The following is a 13,780-nucleotide window of genomic DNA, read 5'->3' as shown; positions in this document are numbered from 1 at the left end:
TTGATCTTCAATTGGTGAAGAGAGAGCCTAACATTCTCCTGCAAAATGTCTTGATAAACTTGGGAATTCATTTTTCCGTCGATGATAGCAAGCTGTCCAGGACTGGATAAGAGCGTCTGCTAAATGACTTAAATGTAAATGTAAATGTAGGACCTGAGGCAGCAAAGCAACCCCAAACCATGATGCTCCCTCCGCAATACTTTACAGTTGAGGTCTTGATGTTGGTGTGCTGTGCCATTTTTTCTCCACATATAGTAGGATACATCTTTGGCTTTAATTCTGCTGCAGCCACGCCAGCGCACGTGGGGATGAATTTAGCGCGCTTGACATGCCTCGCGCCAGGTGCCAGATCACAGTGAGAGACGCGCTTAAAATCAACTACACACACAGCAGCAAAAAGCCGAGTAAACGTTGAAGTCAGTTGAGATAGACCACCGGTAAGTTGCTAACTAACGGGCATGCCATAACTGAGGCGCACATTATATATGTCTGTAAACGGAAAGGGCTACGCCTACTACATAAGTGAAATTCAAAGTAGTTTACGTTAGCAAATTAGCCAAATTATGATATAATGATTGACGTGACAAAGTTCAGGCCAAAGTTGTCTGCGTATCTTTGTGTAGCCTAGAGAGTATATGGCGGTGCCTGGTGATGTCAGAGGAAGAGGCCTGTCTGGGCTCCCCAATATGAATGGAGAAGAGGAGGAGGAGGAAGAATCACATGAGGTGAGAGCAACAGTGAACACACACACATGTCATGTGTGCTATACAAACTACAAACAATGGGCCAAGGCAGATTAAGATCATGTGTGTGTGTGTCCAGGTGTTGCTGAGTGTGTTTGCCCAGCATGGGCAGTTGGGGTTGTGTTTCTATGACAGCAGAGACTTCACTCTGCACTACATGCCTGACACCTCAGACAACCACGAGCTCCAACTGTTGGCCAGAGGTATATACTAAAGTTAAACACACATACACTTACACACATTAACCAGAGGTAGTCAGTACACACCTAAACTACTAACTGACCCAAACACATTTCTCCGTCCCCCTGTCCCTCTCCCCCCGGTCCCCCCTCTCCTCCTCCCTCCCCCTGGTCCCCTTCTCCCCTGTCTCCTTCTCCTCCCCCTCCTCCTGTTCTCTTCTTCCCCTCTCCTTCCACCTGTCCCCGGTTCCCTGACTCTGCCCGCTCCCTCTCTCAGTGGTCCAGGAGGTGAGCCCTCATGTGATCATTACCAGTGCTAAGCAGGAACGCTGCATGGTCCAGTTCATGCAGGGACTGGGTGAGGAGGAGCACCGCACAGGGAGGACTGGGGAAGGGAAAACTTTAGGCTGGCTGGGGAGGGGTGATGGTTAAGGTGGAGGGTAAAGGTTAATGCTAAAAAATCTTTATACATTTGCACTTACTCCCCCTTTCTCACTTTATCTGCTTGCCCATCTATCGCTCTCTCTCAAGCTCTCTTCTATCTCTAACTCTCTTCTTTTTCACTCTCTTCTATCCCCCTCTCTCTTTCTGACTCCCTCTCTCCTCCCTGCTTCCAGGAGCCAACCCAGACTACAGGCCTGAGGTGGTGACCTATCCCTATGTGGACTTTGGTAAGAACAGCTGCCTTGCCTGTGGTAATACACTAAGTATTGTTCTCAGTGTAACTTTTGAACATCAATAGTCAAGTTTTCAGTTACAGATTCTCTCTCTCTCTCCCTCTTTTTACCACAGGTCTGGAGGTCAGTAAGCAGAGGCTGTTGTCTGCCCATTTTCCCTTCCTTCCTCCCGCCGTCTCCGAGAGAGAGAGAATCTCCTACCTCTCCTCCTGCATCTCCTTCTCCTCCCCCCTCATGGTGAGTTCTCCTCCCCCCTCATGGTGAGTTCTCCTCCCCCCTCATGGTGAGTTCTCCTCCCCCCTCATGGTGAGTTCTGAGTTCTCCTCCCCCCTCATGGTGAGTTCTCCTCCCCCCTCATGGTGAGTTCTCCTCCCCCCTCATGGTGAGTTCTCCCCCTTGTTCCAGGAAAATAACCACACACTGACATTTGAGATTAAATTGAAAATGTTGTGTGCGTGTGTGTTTATTTGTGTGTGTGTCCTAGCTACGGTCAGTAGGTGCGTTGCTGAAGTGTCTGGACAAGAGGAGAGTGGGAGTGGAGCTAGAGGACAGCAGTGTGGGAGTCCCCATCTTACAGTTCCACACCTACACACTGTAAGACACACACATACAGAGAGATCAGGTCAGTTGTGTATATGTATTGTGGTTGAATGTTTTTTTCACATCTGAATTTCATTCCTCTTACAGGAAAGACATAGTGTACGTGGACCAGGATACTTACAGGTCAGTCCCCCTGGAGACAAACACACACACACACACACACACACACACACACACACACACTGTAACGGTTTTGACTTGAGGTTATTATTTATAGGGGTGCCAGGTAGGTTGTGCCTACCAGAGAAAACATTGGTTTCTCCTTTTAGTTTGGGTGGGAATGAGTCCCATCTGGTCCGTCAAGTCTACACCAATACAAAGGACTTATGTAAAAGTCAGGATGGAAATAAACTTTTCATAAACCCTTAAAACATTGGAAAGAACTTCAAAAACAACTATATTCTTTTGCGTGGGTTGTATTAGCAACAACAATGATTACACACACACATATAATAATATCACAATGAGTTCTGGTTCCTCCAGAAATGTCCTGTACCTCGGGCCTAAAAAGAGTCCAGCCCGGTAAAGGAGTTCAGGGAACTCCCGTGACCTTAGTCACGCAATGTTTGTCCGTTCATTCAGTGTAGCGTAAACCCAGTATTAAACATACCATCAATATAACAATTATTTTACCACAGAACTTAAAAGCGTATCAACTCTTACTAAGTCCTCAACTACAACTAACTACATAAATCACAGTATACATCACATCAAAACAAATGAAATACCGTATACAAAAAGGTTGTAGTCAGTCGGTCAGTCAGACAATCCAATCCGCCAACAGATCTCCAGCGGAGAAAGGCCACGAAGAACGGAGAGGTGTAGTCCACGGAAGCAAAGAGTGGATCCGATCCTGGGTAAACTCTCTTAGGCTACAAAACACACGTTTAACGGCAACAAAACAAACGGAATAGAGAAGCTTCGGAACTGAGGGTTGAACACATCCTCATTCACGTCTCCATCACAACCCCACTTTCGCACAGCTGATGCTGGCTATTTAATTGGGAATTAAAGGGAAAGCGCCCTATTGGAAGGAGCTGCACTGAGACGGTTCAGAAAAATTCAGGGCCATCACAACACACACACACACACTCACTCTCTCTGCCATGTTTGTTGTGTGTGTGTGTTCCAGTGTGCTGCAGATCTTCAAGTCGGAGCTGCACCCCTCTGTGTACAAGCTGCAGTCTGGGGAGAAGGAAGGGCTCAGTCTCTATGGTAACACACATTATGGGAAGTTAATGATCTGATGTGATGTCAGTACATTGTCACACTCGCATTATGAGAAGCGGTGATCTCTGTCGTGTTTTCTGTAGTGATGATGTCATGGGTGTTGGTGTCTCTGTTTCAGGGATACTGAATCACTGCAGGTGCAAGTTTGGCTCCAAACTGCTTCGGTGAGGAAAACCTGTTCTCATTGTTGAACTGTCCGAAACCAACCACACACAGATTATATCTGAGAAACATAATCAATACCTCAGTACCTGTTTATGGTGCGTAGTCATAATCTCTATCCCTCCTTGTTCTGCTAGATGTTGGTTATTGTGAAATCCTCTCTCTCTCTCAGCCAGTGGTTTCTGAGGCCTACTCGTGACCTGGCGGTGTTGAACAGGAGACAGGAAGTTGTGAGATTCTTCTCCTGTCCACGCAACTCTGACTCCCTAAACACTTTGCAGTCCTCCCTACGCAACATCAGGAACATCCCGGTAACCATGACCTGTGAACTACCCCTCAGCGCCATGCAGGCCTCAGTCTGCAACATCAGTGATGAGTATGAATTTTCTGTAATAAAGAGTATTATTTCTCCTGCTGTAGACTCTCCTACGTTCGATGTCTCTGTCTCACACCAAAGTCTCTGACTGGCAGGGTCTCTACAAGGTAGGAGTTCTACGGCCAGTTATCTATATGAATAGCATGTCTGTATGTGTATTAGACAAGCTACGGTGCATTGTGAATAGTGTGTGTCTGTGTTGTAGACAGTGTATAGTGCGGTGTGTATCAGGGACACAGTGCGCTCCCTGCCTCAGTCCATCCAACTCTTCCAGGAGATCAGTGAGGGATTCTCAGATGACCTTTACTACATCGCCTCGCTCATCAGCAGAGTGGTGGGACACACAGTACACACGTCAGGTGCAGCTCCCATGTTCTGTATGTCAATGTGTTTCATTCTCATTTTATTCTGTGATTTGTGTCTTGTATAGGTGGACTTTGAGGGCAGTTTAGCAGAAAACCGTTTCACTGTCAAACCCAATGTGGACCCTGCTATAGATGAGAGTGAGTGTTCATAACATTAGGGAATGATAAAGGTTAGGGTTATGTTTGTTGAAGGTTAGTGTTATGATTGTTGAAGGTTAGGGTTATGTTTGTTGAAGGTTAGGGTTATGTTTGTTGAAGGTTAGGGTTATGTTAGTTGAAGGTTAGGGTTATGTTAGCTGAAGGTTAGTGTTAGCTGATGGTTAAGGTAAGGTGAAGGTTAGGGTAATCTTACTCACCTCTGTCTGCTTTCTCTGCCAGAGAAGAGGAGGATGATGGGACTGTCTGACTTCCTGACGGACGTGGCTCGCAGAGAGCTGGAGCACCTGGACACCCGCATCCCCTCCTGCTGCGTCATCTACATCCCCCTGGTCTGACATCTACTACTATTGTCTGTCTACATCCCCCTGGTCTGACATCTACTACTATTGTCTGTCTACATCCCCCTGGTCTGACATCTACTATTACTGTCGGTCTACATTCCCCTGGTCTGACATCTACTACTACTGTTTGTCTACATCCCCTTGGTCTGACATCTACTATTACTGTCTGTCTACATCCCCCTGATCTGACATCCATCATGGGGTCACCCATCCCTGGTTTACATGCTAACAAGGATGCTAAATGCTAAACAAATACATCTAAAGTGTACCTTGCTGACTGTCAGGATCAACAGGATGCCAATGCTTTCTAAATATCCATAAAATGAGGTTAAATTGTAATCTGGATGTCCTATCCTATCAACATAATTTATTTATCTCTTTCTCAGATAGGGTTCCTGCTCTCGGTCCCTCGGTTGACCAGCATGGTGGAGAAAGAGGACTTTGAGATAGAGGGCCTTGACTTCATGGTGCGTGTATGATACATGTGTATGTTTGCTCCCACTGTGAGTGTGAGTTTATGATGTGTGTATGTTCTCACTGTGTGTGTTTAGTTTCTGTCTGAGGAGCGTCTGCACTACCGCAGTCAGAGAACCAAGGAGCTAGATGACCTGCTGGGAGACTTACACTGTGACACCAAAGGTCAGGCTGTCAGCCCTCCCCTCTCTTTCTCTCGCTCCTCTTCTCTCGTCTCTCTCTCTGTCCTCTCTAAAATGGGGACACACATAATCCAGAAAAATAAATATCAGAACAAGCAATGTCAGAGACCGGGAATATAAATATATATACCACGGGGTTGGTGGCACCTTAATTGGGGAGAACGGGCTCATGTTAATGAATTGGAATGGTATCAAACAAATCAAACATGTGCAGAATACAACAGGTACAGTGAAAGAAATAAGACCTTACCATGAAATGCTTACTGTCAAGCCCTTAACCAACAGTACAGTGAAAGAAATAAGACCTTACCATGAAATGCTTACTGTCAAGCCCTTAACCAACAGTACAGTGAAAGAAATAAGACCTTACCATGAAATGCTTACTGTCAAGCCCTTAACCAACAGTACAGTGAAAGAAATAAGACCTTACCATGAAATGCTTACTGTCAAGCCCTTAACCAACAGTACAGTGAAAGAAATAAGACCTTACCATGAAATGCTTACTGTCAAGCCCTTAACCAACAGTACAGTGAAAGAAATAAGACCTTACCATGAAATGCTTACTGTCAAGCCCTTAACCAACAGTACAGTGAAAGAAATAAGACCTTACCATGAAATGCTTACTGTCAAGCCCTTAACCAACAGTACAGTGAAAGAAATAAGACCTTACCAACTGCCCTTAACCAACAGTACAGTGAAAGAAATAAGACCTTACCATGAAATGCCCTTAACCAACAGTACAGTGAAAGAAATAAGAGCTAAGAAAATATTTACTAAATAATCTAAAGTAAAAAATGTAATAAAAAGTAACACAATAAAATTACATAACAATAACGAGGCTATATACAGGGGTTACCGGTACCAAGTCAATGTGCGTTGGTACCAGTGGCGATTTTAGCATGTAAATCTTGGTGGGGTGAAAAAAACAATTGTGGGATGCATGCCAGCAAAGCCACTATACAACACGACACTCAACAATACATTAATTGCACTATAATGGTGACAAACGGTGCCCAATAACTGTTAGGGCCTCCATAAAGCTGTCCCAACAGAAGAATCCCAACAGCAGTCCCAACATCTTTCCATTGCTACACCTGGCTATCAGCGGAGACTTGTCTGTCAGCGAAACAGTTAATTCAGCCTCATTTACTGCCTTAAAAAAACATAGCTGTAATGTAACCTTTATTTAACTAGGCAAGTCAGTTAAGAACGAATTCTTATTTACAATGACGGCCTACCCCTGCCAAACTGGGACTTCCAATCACGGCCGGATGGGATACAGCCTGGAAATGGCTGACTTGTTTAAACAAATGTGGTTTCTACTGACAATTGAGATGCACAAACTATGGCATAAGGGGACGACATGTGAATAATAGGCAATCCATAATTTTGATTAAGACATTCATGAGCAAGCTAGGACGGACGTAGTCAATATAACTTTGTTCAGCACTTTTGAAATGTACAGCAACAGAACTCAGAACACGGGCCGTTCTTAGTGTTCTCCCTGTACACCAAGTCAAAGCTGTAGGATAAATAAAGAGGGCATATAAGCAGACAATGAAAGGTCTTACAATATTCAATGATTACATTTCTAAAAAACAGGTTATAGGCTACATGTGCACCTCCAAGTCAGAACAAAATTAAGTGAAAATAGACCAAATTATTTGGGTGAGGCACATGGGCTGCTAATGTCTTACTACACAACATACACTTAGTATTACTTTCTTAGCTACAGTATACATATCTCCCTGGCATATTACATCATTTATGCAGCAGCATACAAGACATTTTAGGACTCACCTTGTTGTGCTCACTTGAACAGGAAGGTGGCACGGCGGTCCTTTGTGTGCAAATTTTGTCATCAGTCTGGCATTCTCTGGATTTATGGTGCTTTCAAGACAACTGGGACTATAGGAAAAGGAGGACCGAACAGGCCCCTATTAATATCGCGGGGCTGAAGTGGAGCGGGTCGAGAGTTTTAAGTTCCTTGGTGTCCACATCACCAACAAACTATCATGGTCCAAACTCACCAAGACAGTTGTGAAGAGGGCACAACAACACCTTTTCCCCCTCAGGAGAATGAAAAGATTTAGCATGGGTCCCCAGATCCTCAAAAAGTTCTACAGCTGCATTCTGACTGGTTGCATCACCACCTGGTATAGCAACTGCTCGGCATCTGACCATAAGGCTCTACAGAGGGTAGTGCGTACGGCCTTGTACATCATTGGGCCAATCTTCCTGACATCTAGGACCTATATACTAGGTGGTGTCAGAGGAAGGCCCAAAAAATTGTCAAAGACTCCGGTCCCACCCAAGTCATTGTCTGTTCTCCCTGCTACCACATGGCAAGTGGTACTGGGGCCCCAAGTCTAGGACCAAAAGGCTCCTTAACAACTTCTACCCCCAAGCCATAAGACTGCTATTATTAACAATTAATCAAATAACCACCTGGACTATTTACATTGACCCCCCCCCCCCCCCCCCCCTTTGTTTTTGTTTTTACACGGCTGCTACTCGCTGTTTATTATCTATGCATAGACACTTTACAAATTACCTCGACTAACCTGTATCCCCGCACGTTGACTCGGTACCGGTACCCCCTGTATATAGCCTCGTTATTGTTATGTAATTTTCTTATTATCTTTAAGATTTTTTTTTTTTTTTTTACATTAGTTTATTTAGTAAATATTTTCTTAACTCTATTTCTTGAACTGCAGTTTTGGTTAAGGGCTTGTTGTTTTCAGTGCATGTGACAAATACAATTTGATTTGATCCAATATGATTACGTAGTACCAGTCTTGGACGAAATCAAACCAGGACGAGAAGCTAGTAACGCTAGCTAGCTATGCTAACTGATGCTGCAGTGCTCTCTCTCTCTCTCTCTCTCTCAGACATGGAGACAGCGGTTATGACACAGCTGCAGACCACAGTGCTGGGGAGAAGCGCCTGTCTGTACAAGGTGTGCGTCTTTAAGCGGTATCTCTGTGTGCACACTTATCTTTTTGTGGGATTATGCTACGTGTGTGTGTGTGTAGGTTCTGGATCTGAGTGCTGAGCTGGACTGTCTGATGGCACTGAGCCATGCCTCCCAGGAGTACGGATACACTACCCCCACTCTGGCCAACCACCACAGAATAACACTCAGACAGGCCAGGTACGCACTCAGACCCCATTCCAGCTGGCTAGACGCCTGTATGTACCCCTAGGGTATCCAGGGAGGAGGTTAGAGAGGCAGATAAGGGTTGTTGTTGCTCAGATCTCCCTTTCTCTCACTCTCTCAGACACCCTCTGTTGGAGTTGTGTTCTCCTATGTTTGTGTCTAACTCCTTCCTGAGTTCTGAGACTAGTGGACGGGTCAAGATCATCACCGGGCCCAACTCATCTGGCAAGAGCATCTACCTCAAACAGGCAAGGACACACACACACTCACTCACTCACACTCACTCTCACACACAGAAAGTGTCAAAGACAGATGCAGTTCTTGAGTTGTTTCAGGATAGATTGTTTCCTCTTCCTTGTGATTGGCTGGGTCAGGTGGGTCTGATTGTGTTCATGGCTCTGATTGGTTCTGACGTGCCAGCGAAGGAGGCAGAGATTGGTCTGGTGGACGGAATCTTCACACGCATGCAGAGCAGAGAATCTGTGTCTGTAGGACTCAGCACCTTCATGATAGATCTCAACCAGGTACACACACACACTACACACACATACACACTATGCCAATGGTGGAAAAAGTACCAAATTGTCATAATTGGGTAAAAGTAAATATACCTTAATAGAAAATGACTCCAGTGAAAGTCAGAGAGAGAGAGAGAGAATTAGAGGGAGCATGCTTAAATTCACACAGGACACCAGATAAGACAGGAGAATTACACCAGATATAACAGACTGACCCTAGCCCCCCCGGCACATAGACTATTGCAGTATAGATACTGGAGGTTGAGACGGGGGGGAGACACTGGCCCTGTCCAACGATAGCCCCGGTCAGGGCCAACCAGGCAGGATATAAATACTACTTGAGTAAAATTATAAAAGTATTTGGTTTTAAATGTACTTAAGTATTAAAATTACATGTAATTGCTAAAATATACTTAAAGATCAAGATGCACTATTCATAAATCGCTCTGCCATTTCTTGGATGCAAAAATTCAAATAGTTTGCCAAACTTCAGTTTATGTGACAAAACAAGCAGTCATTGTGTAGAGAATCATTGTATCATCTAAACCGCTGTGAAATATATTTTCCGTAACCAAAACGATTGTATATTCAGCTTTTTGAAGCTGGTGTACAAAACTAAAAGTGAAAGACGCAAAAACAAACTTAAGAATGCGAAGCATAGAAATAGCCCACATACAACAGATCTATCGCTTCCTAGACTTGCTTTCAATGGAAATGAAAGATCTATAACTCACAATTCTATGTGAATTTGGTCAGGTCAAGCAAAAAAATTACATTATGTATCAAAAGTAAAAGTATAAATAATTTCAAATTCCTTATATTATGCAAACCAGACGGCACAATTATTATTTATTTTTTAACATTGATAGCCAGAGGCACACTCCAACACTCAGACATCATTTACAAACAAAGTATGTGTGTTTAGTGAGTCCGCCAGATCAGAGGCAGTATGTAGGCAGGGAAGTTCTCTTGATAAGTGTGTTTATTTGACTATTTTCCTGTCTTGCTAATAATTTAAAATGTAACAAGTACTTTTGGGTGTCCAGGAAAATGTATGGGAGTAAAAATTACATTATTTTCATTAGGAATGTAGTGGAGTAAAGGTTTCACAAATATAAATAGTTAAGTACAGATACCCCCCCAAAAAACTACTTAAGTAGTACTTTAAAGTATTTTTACTTAAATACTTTACACCACTGCACTACAGACACGCATGCATTTACCTATTCTCAGTGTGTCATACACGTATGTGTTTATGTCTGTGCTACAGATGGCTCATGCTCTGAACCACAGCAGCGGTCACTCACTGGTCCTGATTGATGAGTTTGGGAAAGGAACTAACACGGTGAGAGAGAGGGAAAGAGGGATGAAACACGTGAGACATGAAAGGAGGGATGGAGGAGAAAGGTCTCTCTTACACTGCCCAGTTATTTGCCTTTCTTTGGGTCTTTCTATGTTTCAGTGTTTCAATGTGGATCCAAGTAAACTGTTTCTCACCAGGTGGATGGGCTTTCCCTTCTGGCGGCATCTATCTCTCATTGGCTGAAAAGAGTTCCAGCCGAGGTTCCTCACATTCTATTGGCCACTAACTTCCACAGTCTGCTACAGCTGGGTCTCCTACCTTCCTCAGGCCTGCTGTCACTACTGGTACTGCGCGTGCGTGCGTGTGTGATCTGTCCCTTTCAGTATGTAAGGCTGGGATTTGTTGGGGAAAAACCCTTTAAAAAGTGTATTGTCTGCTCTAAGCATGCCCTGGACTGAATCCCAGCCTTGATATGTGTGTGTTTTGTGTGTGTGTGTGTGTGTAGACTCTGGAGACAGCGGTGGATGGGGATGAATTGGTGTTTCTGTACCAGCTGAAGGAGGGGATCTGTCGCTCCAGCTACGCAGCCAACATCTCTACACTGGCAGGCCTTCCCCCCAGCCTCGTACAGAGAGGAGTGGAGGTACGCTACACCACACACACACTAGCATAGCTGTGGGAAGTAGGGGTGCTGCAGCACTCCCTGAAAAATCTGAAGATTTTATTTTATATATAGTGTATTCGGAAAGTATTCAGACCTTGACTTTTTCCACGTTTTGTTACATTACAGCCTTAAATACACACAATACCCCATAATGACAAAGCGAAAACAGCTTTTTTGAAACATTTTTGCACATTTATTACAAATAAAAACATACCTTATTTACATAAGTATTCAGACGCTTTTGCTATGAGACTCGAAATTGAGCTCGGGCACATCCTGTTTCCATTTGTTGAAAAGAAAAATGCTATTGCAACCTATTTGCAATTAGGAATTGAGACCAAAAGCTCAAGAGAAGTTAAGTGTTTAATACCAAGGATACAGTCAGCTGAGTGCATGCATTTAGAAAGTTCACAAAACATTTTGTACTATTCCCTCCTTTTGGTCCCCACCCTCTTGCAGTTGTCACCTCCCCAGCTATACATTTTATAACCCCAATGAGTTTCCCTGTTTTCCCCTGTGGAATCTCCATGGTGCTCACTTTGTTTAGCTAGATGTCAGAATCACACCCCGTCCATCTTCATTGTCCTGGGCCTGACCCTGCTATTTGATCCTAGGCAATTTATTCTTATCTGATTAGGTCAACCTTTCTAAATGAGCATCCACACAGTTTCATGGCCTAAACTCCATTAATACTCACAGTAATCATTCACTAAACAGGATACAAACTACAAACTATATTTATTTTTTTCTCCACAAAAGTAGTGCACTCCATCTTTAATAGTTCTGTATTAATGGACTGATATAGCATCTGTAATGCAGCCAAAAAATATTTTTCCAGCACCCATCAAATATATTTTTTAACAGTTTTATTTCTAACAAAATTGAATATATAACGCAGCCCCCATACTCCCAAACTACTTCCTGTGTCTATGCACACAAGTACAATAAGGCATCACATTTTTTTCAACAGAAATGCAAACTAAGAGTAAGTTATGTATGTACGTGTGTGTTTGTGTAGGTATCTGAACTGTACAGAACAGGAAAGACCATTAAACGCATCGACCGACCATCTACAGAGGAGCAGGCAAACAAGTAAGTGAACTCACAGTGAACACACACACACACAAAGTCAAATCAAATGTTATTGGCCGAATACAACAGGTGTAGACAGTGTAATGCTTACTGACGAGCCCATTCACAACAGTACAGAGTTAGAATAAGACAAATAGTTCCTCAATAAATAGGAAATAGTAACACAATAACAACAATAACGAGGCTAAATACGAGGAGTACCTGTACTGGGTCAATGTGCAGGTGAGACTAAAGCCAGATTTTACATTTAAATAAGTTGAGATAAAAGAATGCATGTAAATGTGAACATGAATGAATGCCTCCACTTCAGTTTACACTTAATGTTTTTTCTTGCACTGTAACCAATGATTTATGAATCGATGTCCTCATTGTGGTTTTACACACGTTATTAGAATAGTTATGAAATATTGTTATATTTGGTAACACTTGCTTATTTTCCCTCGACAACAACCCCATTTGATGCATTGAACGGATGTGGGTGGATCAATGTCTACATAAGGTTGCTAATTATAAACATTCACAAACGCTCTGAGGAAGGTCTTGAAGTCGATACGTAAAGTTATTAAAGAGCAGTGATACTATCAAGATCAGTGTGCGGGTTTCCTCTTTTTCTCATCTTATTCAGCTGTTACCATTCACCTGCAACAAAGATGGCTCAGATGAACATTTAAATAAGTTATTCTGCCTGCAATACATACGCACAATCACCCACAGGTGTTTTCTTTGTGTGTGTGTCCCTGTCAGGTGTGTTAGTGTGGTGAAGAAGTTTCTGTGTGTGGACCTTGAGGACCAGAGTGTGGATCTGCAGCGCTACATGAAGGAGGAGCTGCTTCCCTCTGGAGGAGACCTGCTCTAACAGCAACACTGCTGTTGTCTATCTAACAGCAACGCTACTGTTGTCTATCTAACAGCAACGCTACTGTTGTCTATCTAACAGCAACGCTACTGTTGTCTATCTAACAGCAACGCTACTGTTGTCTATCTAACAGCAACGCTACTGTTGTCTATCTAACAGCAACGCTACTGTTGTCTATCTAACAGCAACGCTACTGTTGTCTATCTAACAGCAACGCTACTGTTGTCTATCTAACAGCAACGCTACTGTTGTCTATCTAACAGCAACGCTACTGTTGTCTATCTAACAGCAACACTACTGTATACCAGTACTGCTGTTGTCTGTCTAACAGCAACACTACTGTTGTCTGTCTAACAGCAACACTACTGTATACCAGTACTGCTGTTGTCTATCTAACAGCAACACTACTGTATACCAGTATGACCTCAGCTTCACTGACTGTAGGAGGAAGTTGCCCCAAGATGCTGATGGTTTTAGAGGGTTAAGATGATCCTAGATCTGTGCCTATGGGTCTGAGAGATTGATGCATACTACTTTAGGATTTACCATAACACTAAAGTCAATGGGAGATACTGTAGTATTCTCTATGGAAATATTTCAGTTTGGAGGAGAACATAAAAGTAATTTTGACGTGTTTAAAATATCCCAACCAAGATTGAGGACAATGTAAATTTGTATTACGTTATTCAGTTACAATTC

The 13,780-nt window shown here is 43.3% G+C and overlaps 1 protein-coding gene across 1 annotated transcript; it reads left to right on the top strand.

Moving 5' to 3' along the window:
- Positions 1 to 1,255: 1,255 nt before the first annotated feature.
- LOC115121230 (mutS protein homolog 5-like) lies at positions 1,256 to 13,776 on the top strand. The gene is made up of 23 exons (XM_065027175.1): positions 1,256 to 1,280; positions 1,540 to 1,593; positions 1,715 to 1,836; positions 2,084 to 2,193; positions 2,287 to 2,322; positions 3,332 to 3,414; positions 3,548 to 3,593; positions 3,764 to 3,902; positions 4,012 to 4,074; positions 4,173 to 4,301; positions 4,398 to 4,470; positions 4,711 to 4,820; positions 5,219 to 5,299; positions 5,384 to 5,471; positions 8,380 to 8,447; positions 8,524 to 8,642; positions 8,770 to 8,896; positions 9,023 to 9,172; positions 10,437 to 10,511; positions 10,667 to 10,813; positions 10,975 to 11,112; positions 12,152 to 12,225; positions 12,970 to 13,776. The coding sequence occupies exons 1-23, from the start codon at positions 1,256 to 1,258 to the stop codon at positions 13,079 to 13,081; spliced, it is 2,169 nt and encodes a 722-aa protein (XP_064883247.1). The 3' UTR covers positions 13,082 to 13,776.
- Positions 13,777 to 13,780: the final 4 nt, after the last annotated feature.

Source organism: Oncorhynchus nerka, linkage group LG14, assembly GCF_034236695.1.
Source record: "Oncorhynchus nerka isolate Pitt River linkage group LG14, Oner_Uvic_2.0, whole genome shotgun sequence".
Taxonomy (NCBI): domain Eukaryota; kingdom Metazoa; phylum Chordata; class Actinopteri; order Salmoniformes; family Salmonidae; genus Oncorhynchus; species Oncorhynchus nerka.
Note: the sequence above shows the minus strand (reverse complement) of the source record. Positions and strands in the feature narration are given on the sequence as shown.